This window comes from Cuculus canorus, chromosome 18 (assembly GCF_017976375.1).
Source record: "Cuculus canorus isolate bCucCan1 chromosome 18, bCucCan1.pri, whole genome shotgun sequence".
Lineage (NCBI taxonomy): Eukaryota > Metazoa > Chordata > Aves > Cuculiformes > Cuculidae > Cuculus > Cuculus canorus.
In genome coordinates, this window is record NC_071418.1 from 4,177,598 (window position 1) to 4,190,060 (window position 12,463).

A 12,463-nucleotide genomic window follows, 5' to 3' on the forward strand; every position below is an offset into this window, starting at 1 on the left:
AATCACTAAGACAGGTACACATCACAGATATCTTTTGTTGCCTGAAAGAGAAGTTGGACCAGTAAGTTTTGTAGTTTCTTAGGAAAAGAGTGACTCACTGGTTCGATAAAGCAAGACTGCCCGGCTACTAAATGAAATTATAGTCTCTATGTGAACACAGGCTTTTCACTGGAATAGCAGCAGCACATGAATTAAGTTACTGTAATGTTTCTAAGTAAAAGATTGCAAAATCAGTCACACTTTGAAATACATTGCAACCAGAGACAATAGCAAGATTCTCAGCTGGAAGGTCCTACATAAAGGTAATCTTCCTTCTAAAACTTTATCCAGAAGAAATATTGGCCCTTACGCACCACAGAAAACGATAAAATATTTCATCCTGAACCCTTCTCCAACAATCTGTCCTTGCCTCACGGAAAAAGAGTATTAGATCAGAATAAAAAAAGGGTTATTTTTCAGGTGGTCATTAATTTATGAGGGCAGAACATTTTGTACAACAAGTGAGCTTCATGTAAGTGGTTTTGGTAGGAACAGTTTCAATTAGCAAATCAGAAAAAGATGGATCCACAGCACTGAGAAAGAAAATGCTGCTACACCGCTTGCCAGTCATGTTGGTCCAGGAGGTCACCGTCTACTTCTCTTACTATTGGGAAAGAGTTTGATGGAATTATACAGAGGAAATCTTTTAAATACAGCGATGCAATGCCATAAAATGAAAAATGTAACAAAGCATGGACTCAATGATGCTGTTTGTTTATCCAGCGAGAGATGAGTCAAGATTGGGTTGTTCTCTAAGCAGCATTCTCATCAGCAAATGTAATCTGCCCCCAATTAAATCTCCCTTTGTGAGAGAATATCAAGTAGAATCATCAAGAGAGACTGAAAGAACACGAAAAAAGCTCTCACATTTAGCTAACATATGGTGAGAGTCATTAAAATTTTTCTCCTATGTCATTGGCTAAAATATTTATTTGATGCCACATGTCAAGATCAGAAGCATTTGACAAACAGACCAGTGCCTCCTGGGAGCTTCCACACACCTTCCCTGCCCAAACCAGTCACATGCTGGAAGAGTGGGATTTAAGAAATAAATACGGACATCGAGTTTTATTGAGACTGGAACAGTCCCACTGCAAATGCAATGAAAATACTTTTTCATTGAACTTCTAGCAATACAGGAAAAGGCAGTATTGTCAATGTCTGCTGCTGTACACCAGATTTTTTTCCTTTAGTACTAATTAAACACACCCAATTTGAATCATCAGCTTAATCCTGGTAAGGATACGAAACAAGTGAAATCCAGACAAAGCTATCTACCATATACATTCACCAACTTGTGTGCACAGAACCTGGCGGTTGTACTCAAATATTGGGAGCTATTCAAAGCATCAATTGGAAAACGTAAACGAGATGAAGGAACGCTCACTTCAAGGAAGGAATTACATGTGGGAGGAAGCAGATGAGTTTTCAATACACAGTCAAACATGCACTGTTAAGAAAGTCAGCAAGTTCTAAATGTCATGTTTTCAGTAGTTCCCTCCTCCTCCAGAAATCACCGTGTATTACCTACCAGCTGCTGCACTAAAGCCATCACTAAAGTATTTAGTAGCTGCCAAAATCATGCTATTTGCATAGACAAATTTTGATAGTTTTTAGAACAAATAGGAGTACATTAGCACGAGCTCCCATATTGGTGCAGTACGCAAAGCAGACCCACAGCACAGCGCGGGAGTTCACGTGCCTAGAAATGAAGACCTGTACCCTCCCTCCAGCTATGACCTCTGCTTTCTACTGGCCAAGGAGGAATGGAAAGTTGATAGGATCCTTCCCTTCTCCTCCTTCTCAATCATTAATTTAAATTATTGCCTTTTTCATCTCCTTTTGCATTTCAAATGTCCCATTTTACCCATCTATTATGGTATTTTAAGAGCTCTGCCTTTTCAGGTTCTGTGGATTCAAGAGCTCAGGAAGACCTCAGAGGAAAATTCTCTTATCAAGCCAAACTGGCAGAGGAATGTTTTGGGTTTTTTTTTTTTTTATATCTTTTTGCCTCTAAGGAAGGCACAGTTAAGAGCAGGACACGGAGATTAATATCAGCAATTTGTAGGAATGTTTAGATCATTGCAGCTTGCAGCTGGCAGCCAGTTGGGATGTAAAGAATACATCCCAGAGGCAAGAGAAAGAACATATCTTATGTCTACTGGAAAAGTAAAAACTTAGTTATTAAAAGAAATAAATATTACTATGACAAGAAACAGTAAAATGTACAGTTCCCAAACTTCCGTAATACCTAGTAGCGTCCCATAATCCTGGCAACTACAAAGCTAGTACTTAAGGGTTTCCTATAAGATGGAGGAGAAGGGAAGCAGAGTTTCCAATTTAATTGCTTTGGAATTCACAATCAGTGCTCCAGCTGCTCTGGGGATGCTGACGGTGGGGTTCAGTAGCACACCACAGGCAGAGGTCTGTGCTGGCAGAACCCCTTCCTCCTAATCCTCCTGACATTCATCTCCTTCTGTCCCTCTTGACTGGTCAAGGAAATACAAAGTATTAATTGATTTCACGGCTCTTTTACCACTCTGACCATAAATATTTAAGTTCAGCAGCCACAACTTCCCTGGGCAACCTGTGCCAGTGCCTCACCACTCTCATCATGAAGAAACTCCTCCTTATGTCTAGTCCAAATCTGCCCCTCTCCAGTTTATACCCATTGCCCCTTGTCCTATCACCACATCCCTTTGTAAAAAGTCCCTCCCCAGCTTTCCTGTAGCCCCTTCAGGCACTGGAAGGTCGCTAGAAGATCTCCTTGGAGTCTTCTCTTCTCCAGGCTGAACAACCCCAACTCTCTCAGCCTGTCCTTGTGTGGGACGTGCTCCTGCACTCCCACATTTCTGCTTGCAGACTGCACATGTGAAGCCAGAGGAGATATCCCTGTATGGTCCTTCCAGCCGTGGTATCTCTGAACTAAGTTTCTGGGCTGTTCACGTAGAGACGGAACAAGCTCCCCCAGATCCCGCTGTAGTCACATTATTTCCCAAATACTGATGAAAAAAGGTTAAGTTTGAGTGTCATGCACTCACAGGACTACTCTACTCTAGATACCTTCAACAGTTTATTTAGATTTAGCTCATTTACCTTCATCCGTCAGAGAACGGTATTGTGCAAATGCACCCTTACTATAATCTATTATAAATTTTAGCCCATGGAAAAAAGCTGAAAAGCTCCTGCAAGCAGAACATGAACCTGTCTTTGATGTTCACTACAGACCTAGTTAGCAATTTGCCAGTCACAACGTTTTCAGAAACTAAAAGCCAACTAGAAAATAAAAATCTGTTCGTAAGATAATAAAAAGACTGATTTCCTAAGTTTTGGTAAAAGGTTTATTTCTTTACATGAAAATTCCAAATAAGAGTAAAATAAGTGATTCCAATACTGACCCATATTGAGTGTTTTGGCAGACTACACGTTCTTTGGTATTAACTGGCACAACACTCTTGCCACAGAAAGGACACATTTAATTTGTAATATTGGCTTCGTTTATGTTTTGACAGGAGAAAATGAAATACTGCTCTGGTTGTTCTGATATCCTGCTGTAAGCAACAGTAATTTGTGAAAAAACAGGGTTTTATAAGACACAATATTTCACTCTGAAAAGCATGAATTAGCAACTGGAAAAAACCAAACTATTTTTCATTCCAATTTCACGGAGATGACAAAATTCACCTTAGACACTAATTTACTTGTCCATGTATAAATCTCCCACGTTCCAACAAACATTCAATTACAGCCAGAAATGTTTCAGCCAGAGCTGCCTCTTGCCCAGCAGTCGGTGAAACATTGAGTATCTTGGATCGGGACACAGCCTCTTGCATTGAATTTGCAGCCAAACAAATCAAGACTCTTAAAAGCTCAGTACGCACAAATACCAGATTTTAATATTCATATATTTGAATCATTTCCAAATCACCACATGTGCTTGTTTTTAATGTTTTATACCTAAACTACTGAAATACAAATCATCTCGAGACAAAAAAATCTTAACTCTAAGCTTGTATTTAACACAGTGCTTTAAAGAAGAACTGTGTTTCTCATGATCAAATTCTTATTTTAGACCCCCCCGCAGTAGGTTTGTGCTTGAATGTGATTTTCAGCGGCTTGAATGCAGCCCTGGAATCACCAAGTCACAGAAAACTCAAGGGAAATTATGGATTTATTACATCAACTCCATTCAAGCCCTCATCTTTTAGCTTAGTTGGAGCTTTCAATGACCAGAGCTTTCCTGAGGTCGAATGCAGCAACTCATGACACTTGGGTACCATTTGTAAGACACGGCCTGCAAAAGATTACAGTAGTTTCGCAGGGAGGTCAGTGAAAAGCTTCAAGCCCTCATGAGTCCCTTACCAAAAACCAATGAGAGGCTCATGATTTCCTGAAAATGCCAAACAATCCTTCAAACAGACGTATTTCGGCAGCTGTGTGAACCTATGGAGGAATACATTAAAGCAGCTACATTTGCTCCTAATAAAATGTTTGCTGACCTCATCAACAACCCCAGTGACACCCATGAAGTCTCTATGACTTCACAAATTGAAGCACAAGGTTCATAATATTGTGTAACAACATTTTGAGGCTACAAATTTAAAATCACAAGGTGGCCATCCTGCTGTTTTAGTCTTTTCCTAGTGTGAACCAAATCTGAAGTGCTGATCAATAAAAAGTTATGGTTTTTTAATCAACTGAATATTTTTTTAAATAGTGAGTCTTTCTGATAATATTGTATTAATTCAATATACCTGCAGAAGTATAAATGATACCATTTACAGAGTATCCAGAGTGACATCTATCAACACTTTGTGGTCGGAGATATGCGTAGTGACAATTTAATTTCAGAGACTAAAAGGTTCTTGAAATGGTAAATATTTACCTCTGGTGCAATGTAGTCTGGAGTGCCACAGAAGGTCCTGGTTGTTACTCCATCTAACATATGTTCTTTGCACATTCCAAAATCAGCAATTTTAATGTGTCCTTCTGAATCCAACATCACATTATCTAATTTCAGATCTCTATGAAGAATCACAGTAATTTAATGTTAATGTTTAGGATCAACTAGGGCCAACTTACCTACTTCTGAGTCTAGGTGAGGAATCTGTGTAGCTATTTTGGGCGCAGGGGTGCAAATGCATGATGGCCTACAGGCTGGATGGCACTGGACACCTCAATGCAGACACGTAAGAATAACCATAAGCCCTGAAACTGGACAACTAATCAAGGCAGGTGTATATGACCATGAGCACACTTAGACCGAGGCTTCTGAATGTGTACAGCTATCAGACATCACACCGGAATGCACAAGAGCTTTCAGTTGTGTTGGGCAGAGCATAGACATCAGAAAAGGTCGAGTAAAGCAACGGTATAACAGAACCAACACAATGAAAAGAACACTGCAGCGTTTGCTTTTTATAAGATTTTGTAGAAAAGCACTGAAATGTTAAAGAAACTGATGCTTTTGGGTTTTTAAAAATAGTTGAGAAAGTACTTATGTCAGATTATACTCACCTATAAATAATCCCTCTGTTATGGAGAAAAAATAACCCAACTGAGATCTCAGCTGCATAGAACCTGTATGAAAAAAAGCCAACAGATTTTTTTATTGCCTCTTGATTTCCTTCTAACAAAATATTTTGTAAATGCATCACGGTAAAGAATGATAATCTTACAGCATATACAGCATAAAATATATAGTGTGTATATGTAAAATGTAGAAATATCTATTACAGACTGATGAGATAAAAGATACTTACGTCCATTTGACTTTAAATCACATTCTTTGAGTATTTGGTGATAAAATAACGCAGAATTAGGAAAAAAAAATACTGAAAACGTGTCCCTAGACCACAAAAAATGGTGCAGCTGGAGCACAGCATTTTACTGCGCTGATCGGAATCTGCCTACAAAGGTCATTAGCTCTGCATATCAATGCCGAATTCAGGATGCAGCTCAATTTACGTTGCAATTCATATGGCATGAAATAATTTGCAGAAATAGCATTCCTTTATACAGGCAGTTAATTGATTAATTACATAAAGCTAATTAAAATGATTACCATATAAAATATAATTGCGGAATGTATTTAAAGGATATACAATATTGATGGATGTTTGAAGCCGGTTGCCGTGGAACTGTGCAAACTATATGCATGAGGATTATTTAAAGATTACATTAATTTTCGGGCTAGGAAAGGAAAGCTTGGCTTTCAAAACACTTGATTAGAGGTGTTTGCGAACGTGTGTGCTGGAACACGCTCCACAGGCATAAACTGTCATAAAGCACCATAGTTTGCAACGGGTGTTGGCAAGTAACATTAGCTGGGAGTTGGGGATGATCTCACACCATCCAGCTTTTATTTAGCAAGTTGTTGAAATGTTGTTTTATATCTCAACTACTTCTATTTAGGAGAACTCTCATTTAAACAAGCCCTGATGATTTAAATTGAAATGAGAAATTATTTTAGCCAACTTCTTAACACAGTTAGTCACACTTGATTTTAAAGTTTCATTGGTAAGCAACTTATGAAACACTAATAAATGATGGTGAGATGTTATAAGCATGACTAAAACGGTGCTGATGGATCTATTCACATTTGAAAGTGCTACAGATCTTTATCGGTTGCTCACTGATAAACCAGATGTACAATTACCTAAAGGGGATCATGCATATAAACAACTTCTAATCACTCATTAACTCCTCACAAATAAAACCTCTATAAAAAAGCCGAAGCACAGAAATTCTTCTAAACTACATATTGTATTTGTCTTCTATAAACTATAATTATATTGCAGTGCTGAATCTATTTGCATGGCCTTTCCCTATACCATTAATTCAGACTGAAATGTTCTACTCATTTCTTTATATTCGCTTTTAAAAACAACACCAGAATACCAAGTAACATCTTTAATTTCCTGTTGCCTTGTTTAAATTCTTGTCACTGTTAAAGCAGGCATTGCACGCCTTTGTTCGTGCTATGTTTTTGAATAAAAAGGCAGAGCTACCTTTGGTCTGTGTGTGCAAACAAGATTTTCAATATGAACTTCAGCTCTTGGGTCTTAAAAAACACAACCAAACCAGGCCAGCCCAGACTTCATACCCAACCTGGGAAGATGCTGCTAGATAGTGGGGTAAGTAAACCTAATCTTTAAGTGTAAAATTAAGATGATATTATGATTTAAATATATAAACATGAACACTCACACTGCTTGCGGCTCCTTGAATTTTCCTACTTGCTGAATGTGATACATGAGATCACCACCATTCACGTACTCCATAACAAAATACAGACGGTCCTAGGATCAATACATAAAGATGCACATAAACACGTTACAGAAAAGATCAGACATGCATTGATCAGCAAAAAAATGTCACTAATATGTTATTATAAAGCTTTTAAGATTATTAGGACTGGTTGCACATTCTGGCAAAGTTGATGGATCAGGAAATGGCAGTGGAACGTTTTGTAAAAGCTGCAAGAGCAAATGATGAGATCTCTTCAGATTTGCCAATTCTAGTGATGAATTTTTATATATTGGTTGTCTGCAGTGGTCCCCATAATTATTCACATACAGTTATGTCTAAAAAAATCTGTCTTTCTAAAAATAAAATGACCGTGGCCACCTCACAATGAAAATTCTGGTGGACAACACTATGGAAAGCAAATTTCTTTCTGCAGTTATAGCATAATCCAGATAGCATATAAGACACATTAACACACTTTCTCCCAGTTATGGAAGACTGATTTTCCTTTATTTTTTTTTTTTTTGGATGGAACTATTATCCTGAAGTATTTGTAGAAAAGTTCTGGTTCAATATTCTGATGGGAAAGAGACTCATTACTAAGATGCTCTATTTCAGCCTCCACTTCCTCTCTTTCCTTCAGGAGCACTGATTGAAAAAGCAAGTCTCTAATTGTCCACTAAGATTTCAGAACATTAACATACATTTAAAAGCTGTGATTTCCTAAGCTGAGTCCAACAGACAAGCCATAGGCGAAGTGTTTAATTGCCCAGATCAGATTTATGATATTCAGTTTTTCGTATGAACTGTCTTACGGTGAAATCCATGGCAACAGAAACCTGCAGCTAAAAGCACTAAGAAAAACTAATCAGTTTTTCCTATGGCCACACAATTTATGCCTTTTCTTTCCTTCATATACAATTTCTCATTTTTATAGCTAATATTGATCCTGCAGAATATTTCACAGCACGAAATGCAAACCACTCAGCTCTTAGGAAACCATTAAGCAAATTAGGCAAAGGTGTTGATGATTCAGTTAGGCCTTCATGTAGCTCCATTTCTCTTGTACATGACAACACATAAAAAATATACTGTAAATACTAAAAACTCCAACTTCTTCCTCCATTCCTCTTAGCCAGAAAATAATAGATATTTCTGGTTTTAAGGTTTCAATTTAAAATATAGTTGGAAAAGAAAGATAAGGTTAAACAAAGTGGTTTTTCACTTACTCATGACACTATATAACTTCGTTAGTAACCAAAAAACTTAGAGATACAGAACTAGAAGGAGATAGAAATCTATTTCTCACCAAGACCTTTCATTACAACAACCTCCGCAAGCAGAAGCAGAAAAAATATTTTGGAAAACAAGAATTAGCAAATGCAATAGTTTCCAGAGTCACATTATTCTGAGATTAATTATTTCCTGAAATTTGCTGCATTCAGGCCATTTTCTGCTCAGAGATTTGTAGGCACTAAACAGCATCTGAAAATGCCTCTAACAACACAGACAATTATGCTGTGAAATGGTGACAGGATGACGCGCCTTGTTTGTGGAATATTACAATGTTATTACTTCCAACTAACTGCCTGTTTGTTCTTTTGGTTTTAGATTCAAAACCATCAACAACGTAAGAGGCAAAAGATATGGAATAGTCAAGCGGCAAAGCAACATATGCCCTTTCAACACCTCATCAAGCATCTAGCACCTCTGGGGTTCTAGTTTCAGGGCTATTGTCATAAGATGGCTACAAAGTGAGACAAGAAGAGCCTTGATTTCTTGTGAATAAAGATCTCTACCCAGGTTGGAACGTTTGGACCCAGTTCACGTGTGCCAGGGTGTATCCATGCCCGCTCCAAACACTGAGCACCGACTGTCTACCATCAAGCTCTCCATGTCATCCAACAGACCAGAATGGTGGTGTTGGAATGTCAGATTCATCCCTGCAGTCTGTCTCTAGAAGATACTTTGCAATGTGATGGGGAAAAGTTTGCTTCACGTATTTATAGAGAAGGAAAGGAAAATACCCTTTTCTCTGTACCAGAAAACTAATTAAGTCCATCAAACATTGATACATGACTAATCACCTCAGTATTTAATAACAGCCATTAAGACTTTTCAAGTACTATCCTCAGATCCTTAGAAGTATTTAGGAACCTTTGGGAATCTGGGCTTAATGCTCTGACTTAGCAAAGCATGCATTATTAGATTTATAAATTGCCATGCTGACCTGCTTTAATCACTGTATGAAGAAAAACGTTTAACTCTAGGTTTTATGTTTAAAATACGTGGGGTAATTCCATGGGGTATCTCTTACTTTGCCATTTCCCGTGTGCAGATAAGTAGTTTGGAAAATAATAAAGGTTACTGAGCTGATAAAATCCATGACCGTATAGTATGCAAAACACCAGGGTGGCAAGAAAGACAAGAGCTCACGTACAACTGTTTGGAAACAAGAGTGAAGCTGCGTCAGGAACGGTGGTTTATCTTGCAGCGCCAGGACTCGCTTTTCAACCATTGTACATTCAACATCATCATCCTGAATCACCACATCTTTTTTCAGTATTTTGATTGCATAGAGCTCCTCTGTGCCCTTCCTGTCTGCCAGCATCACCTGCACAAAGAGAAACAGCAGGGTGAAAACCTTCCTACCTGCCAAGGAGGGAAGGTGACTCATATGCCCGAGGATCTGTATAGATGGCAATCCAGCTATTCCTTTTATTGGTATAGACTAACTTGATCAAAACTCAAAAAATACCATCATTACTCACCCACTGCAACGAGCTGTAGCAGTCATTTCAGACAAACCCTGTGCCAAACCCCTCTGGTTAATGACAGGAACATTGCCAAAGGGCTGATAAAATGTTAAGTCTCAGGGGACTTCCTCAGTAAAGGGCACTTTACCATATAAGTGGTTGTTCAAATAGACAGAAAAATAGCAGTCCTTTCTTTCAACTAACAGATTTCAAATATATACACATAGTACTCCTGTTTTTTTTTTTTTCCCCAATATTCAGCCTTACCAATGTTGGTGACTTCCAGAACTGGCAGAGTGACCTAGGTAGCAAAGCCAGAAAAGTAGACTTAATTTCCTTGAAACTGCCAAGACGTGAGGATCTAAAAATCAGTAACTGTTTCTTACACCCTGCCCAACAGCCTGAAGACTTTTTTACTTTTTTTTTTTTTCAAGACAATTGCCAACCATCAATGAAGCCTCCTTGTCCTGAGGGAATCACCCTATTCCACGTTACGCAATCCTCCCTCAAAAACGCACATCCTTATGACTCTGGATTTCGCTTCTTAGAGAATTATTTATTCATCCTTCCTCAAGAAAGAAAAAAAGAACGTGAAAGGAATAATTATCAAGAATTCCTACCTTCCCAAAGCTCCCCTTTCCAAGAACCATAAGAAAGTTGAAATCTGTCAGCTTCACCCTGTCCAGATTGTTGGACGGCACACTTGAGTTCTTGTCTTCTGTTGAAGTAATGACTTTGTTACCAGCTGGCCCAAGTTTGGCTTTCTGAAGAACATACACATACATACACACACAAAAACAGGAAAGTAAGAACAGTAGCCCGTTTCCTTGGCAGAATGGATCACTGGGTGAAGGTTAGAATTGGAGATGACTGTATTTGAGGTGGCATTCCCAGGAGAAAGGCTGCATAACAAAATTTGCACAGACACAACTTCAAAGACTCATTCCAACAATACTTTTGACATTATTGAGTGAATTCAAGTGGAAAACTGTGTTCATGTATAACCAGATAAAAGCAAATATACTTATCCGGTCAGAAGAGCAAAACCAAAGCAAAACCAAAGCCAAAGGAAAAAAGAAAATCACATATTTTCATGCCAAACTTTTGAAATACCAAAAAATGCTTTTCAGAAATATCATGCTATAATCTACATAGGGTATTTTAGGATAAAAACAGTCTCTTCAATACATTCTCTTTTAAAATGTAATTCTTAAAGTCACTGCATAGCAAGAGTTACGAATTCTTTGACATGCATTAAGAAAAATAACCTACATTAAAAAAAACCACAACGCATGAGAATTAATGCAGACAAACACGGTCACTTCCAAACTAGCAATGCAATCAACTCTGATTTTCAATCAAGTGCTGATCTGGAAAACGGAGGATGGGAAATATTACATACAAAGGCTCCGCCTTGGCAAGATAGTCTGGTTTGCAGAAGGTTGCAACAGTCTCAGTATTTCACACAAGACACCACGTATTTGCTCAAGTAAGTTGCATTTCAAACGTCCAAGTTAATAGAAGAGAAAAAAGTAAGACTCACCGAAAGATAATGCAGGCTACAACATAATATCTCTCTTTTTATTCTCAAAATAATCCCATGTATCAGCAGAAGCAAAGCCAAGAGGTTTAATAATAGTTTGGGATCTAAGTGCTTTCCCCCATCTATCTAGTGTGCTGCTCTGGTAAATAACCTCTAATAAGGTTAATTTACTTTGTGCCACTGACTTATGCTTTGACATTTCAGGGTAACTACTTTTCTCACTGAACCACAAAAGGCCAGTATTTGCATATCATCACTTCTACAGATAAAGAAAATTATACAAATCAAAGTTTATTCAAAGTCACACAATAAATCATCTTCGGAGCCTGGCCAGGCAGCCTCATGGGAAACCAGAAAATACAAACTTTCCCCTCTCAGGACAAATTCAAAGACCTAAGATTGAAAGGGATGAACTGATTCATAGGATTCCAGGCTCCCACTGCCCCAGCAGGCAGTACTATCGAGTAATCCTTTAATAAAATGATCATTTAACTTGAAAAGCACCTTCAGATTGGGTCACTCTTTCTGCAACTTTGTAAATGCTGGAAATCTTAGCCCCTGCCACAGGCATATGACTTTGGGCAGATCTGATACTCTATTTTATTTCTTTTTAATTGCAACACAGCTTAAAACATGGAATTTCTTGAACCGCTGTTGTTACTTGCTTGCATGAAAGCAGCACTTGGAGAGGCTGATCAGGACCACGTCCTGTGCTGCGTGTTTAGGAAGAGCCAGGCGTGGACGCCAGCCTAAGTCCCTGACTGCAAAGGATGGTCCCATGGCGGATTCAGCTGCCAGGACAAATCCAGTGCCTTTAATGGAGCTCTTCTTCGGGACAAAGCTTCTTTCAAAGCCACAACGCAAGACTGAGCCATAA

General features: G+C 38.4%; 1 protein-coding gene across 2 annotated transcripts in view; it reads right to left on the reverse strand.

Moving 5' to 3' along the window:
• PRKCA (protein kinase C alpha) overlaps positions 1–12,463 on the reverse strand; it is a 144,515-nt gene that overhangs the window by 8,503 nt on the left and 123,549 nt on the right. For both annotated transcript variants that reach the window (XM_054083127.1, XM_054083128.1), the window contains 5 exons: positions 10,664–10,807; positions 9,728–9,901; positions 7,249–7,340; positions 5,557–5,619; positions 4,925–5,063 (listed from right to left, as the gene is read on the reverse strand). In XM_054083127.1, coding sequence (XP_053939102.1) covers positions 4,925–5,063; positions 5,557–5,619; positions 7,249–7,340; positions 9,728–9,901; positions 10,664–10,807 — 612 coding nt within the window. The remainder of the gene's footprint in view (positions 1–4,924; positions 5,064–5,556; positions 5,620–7,248; positions 7,341–9,727; positions 9,902–10,663; positions 10,808–12,463) is intronic.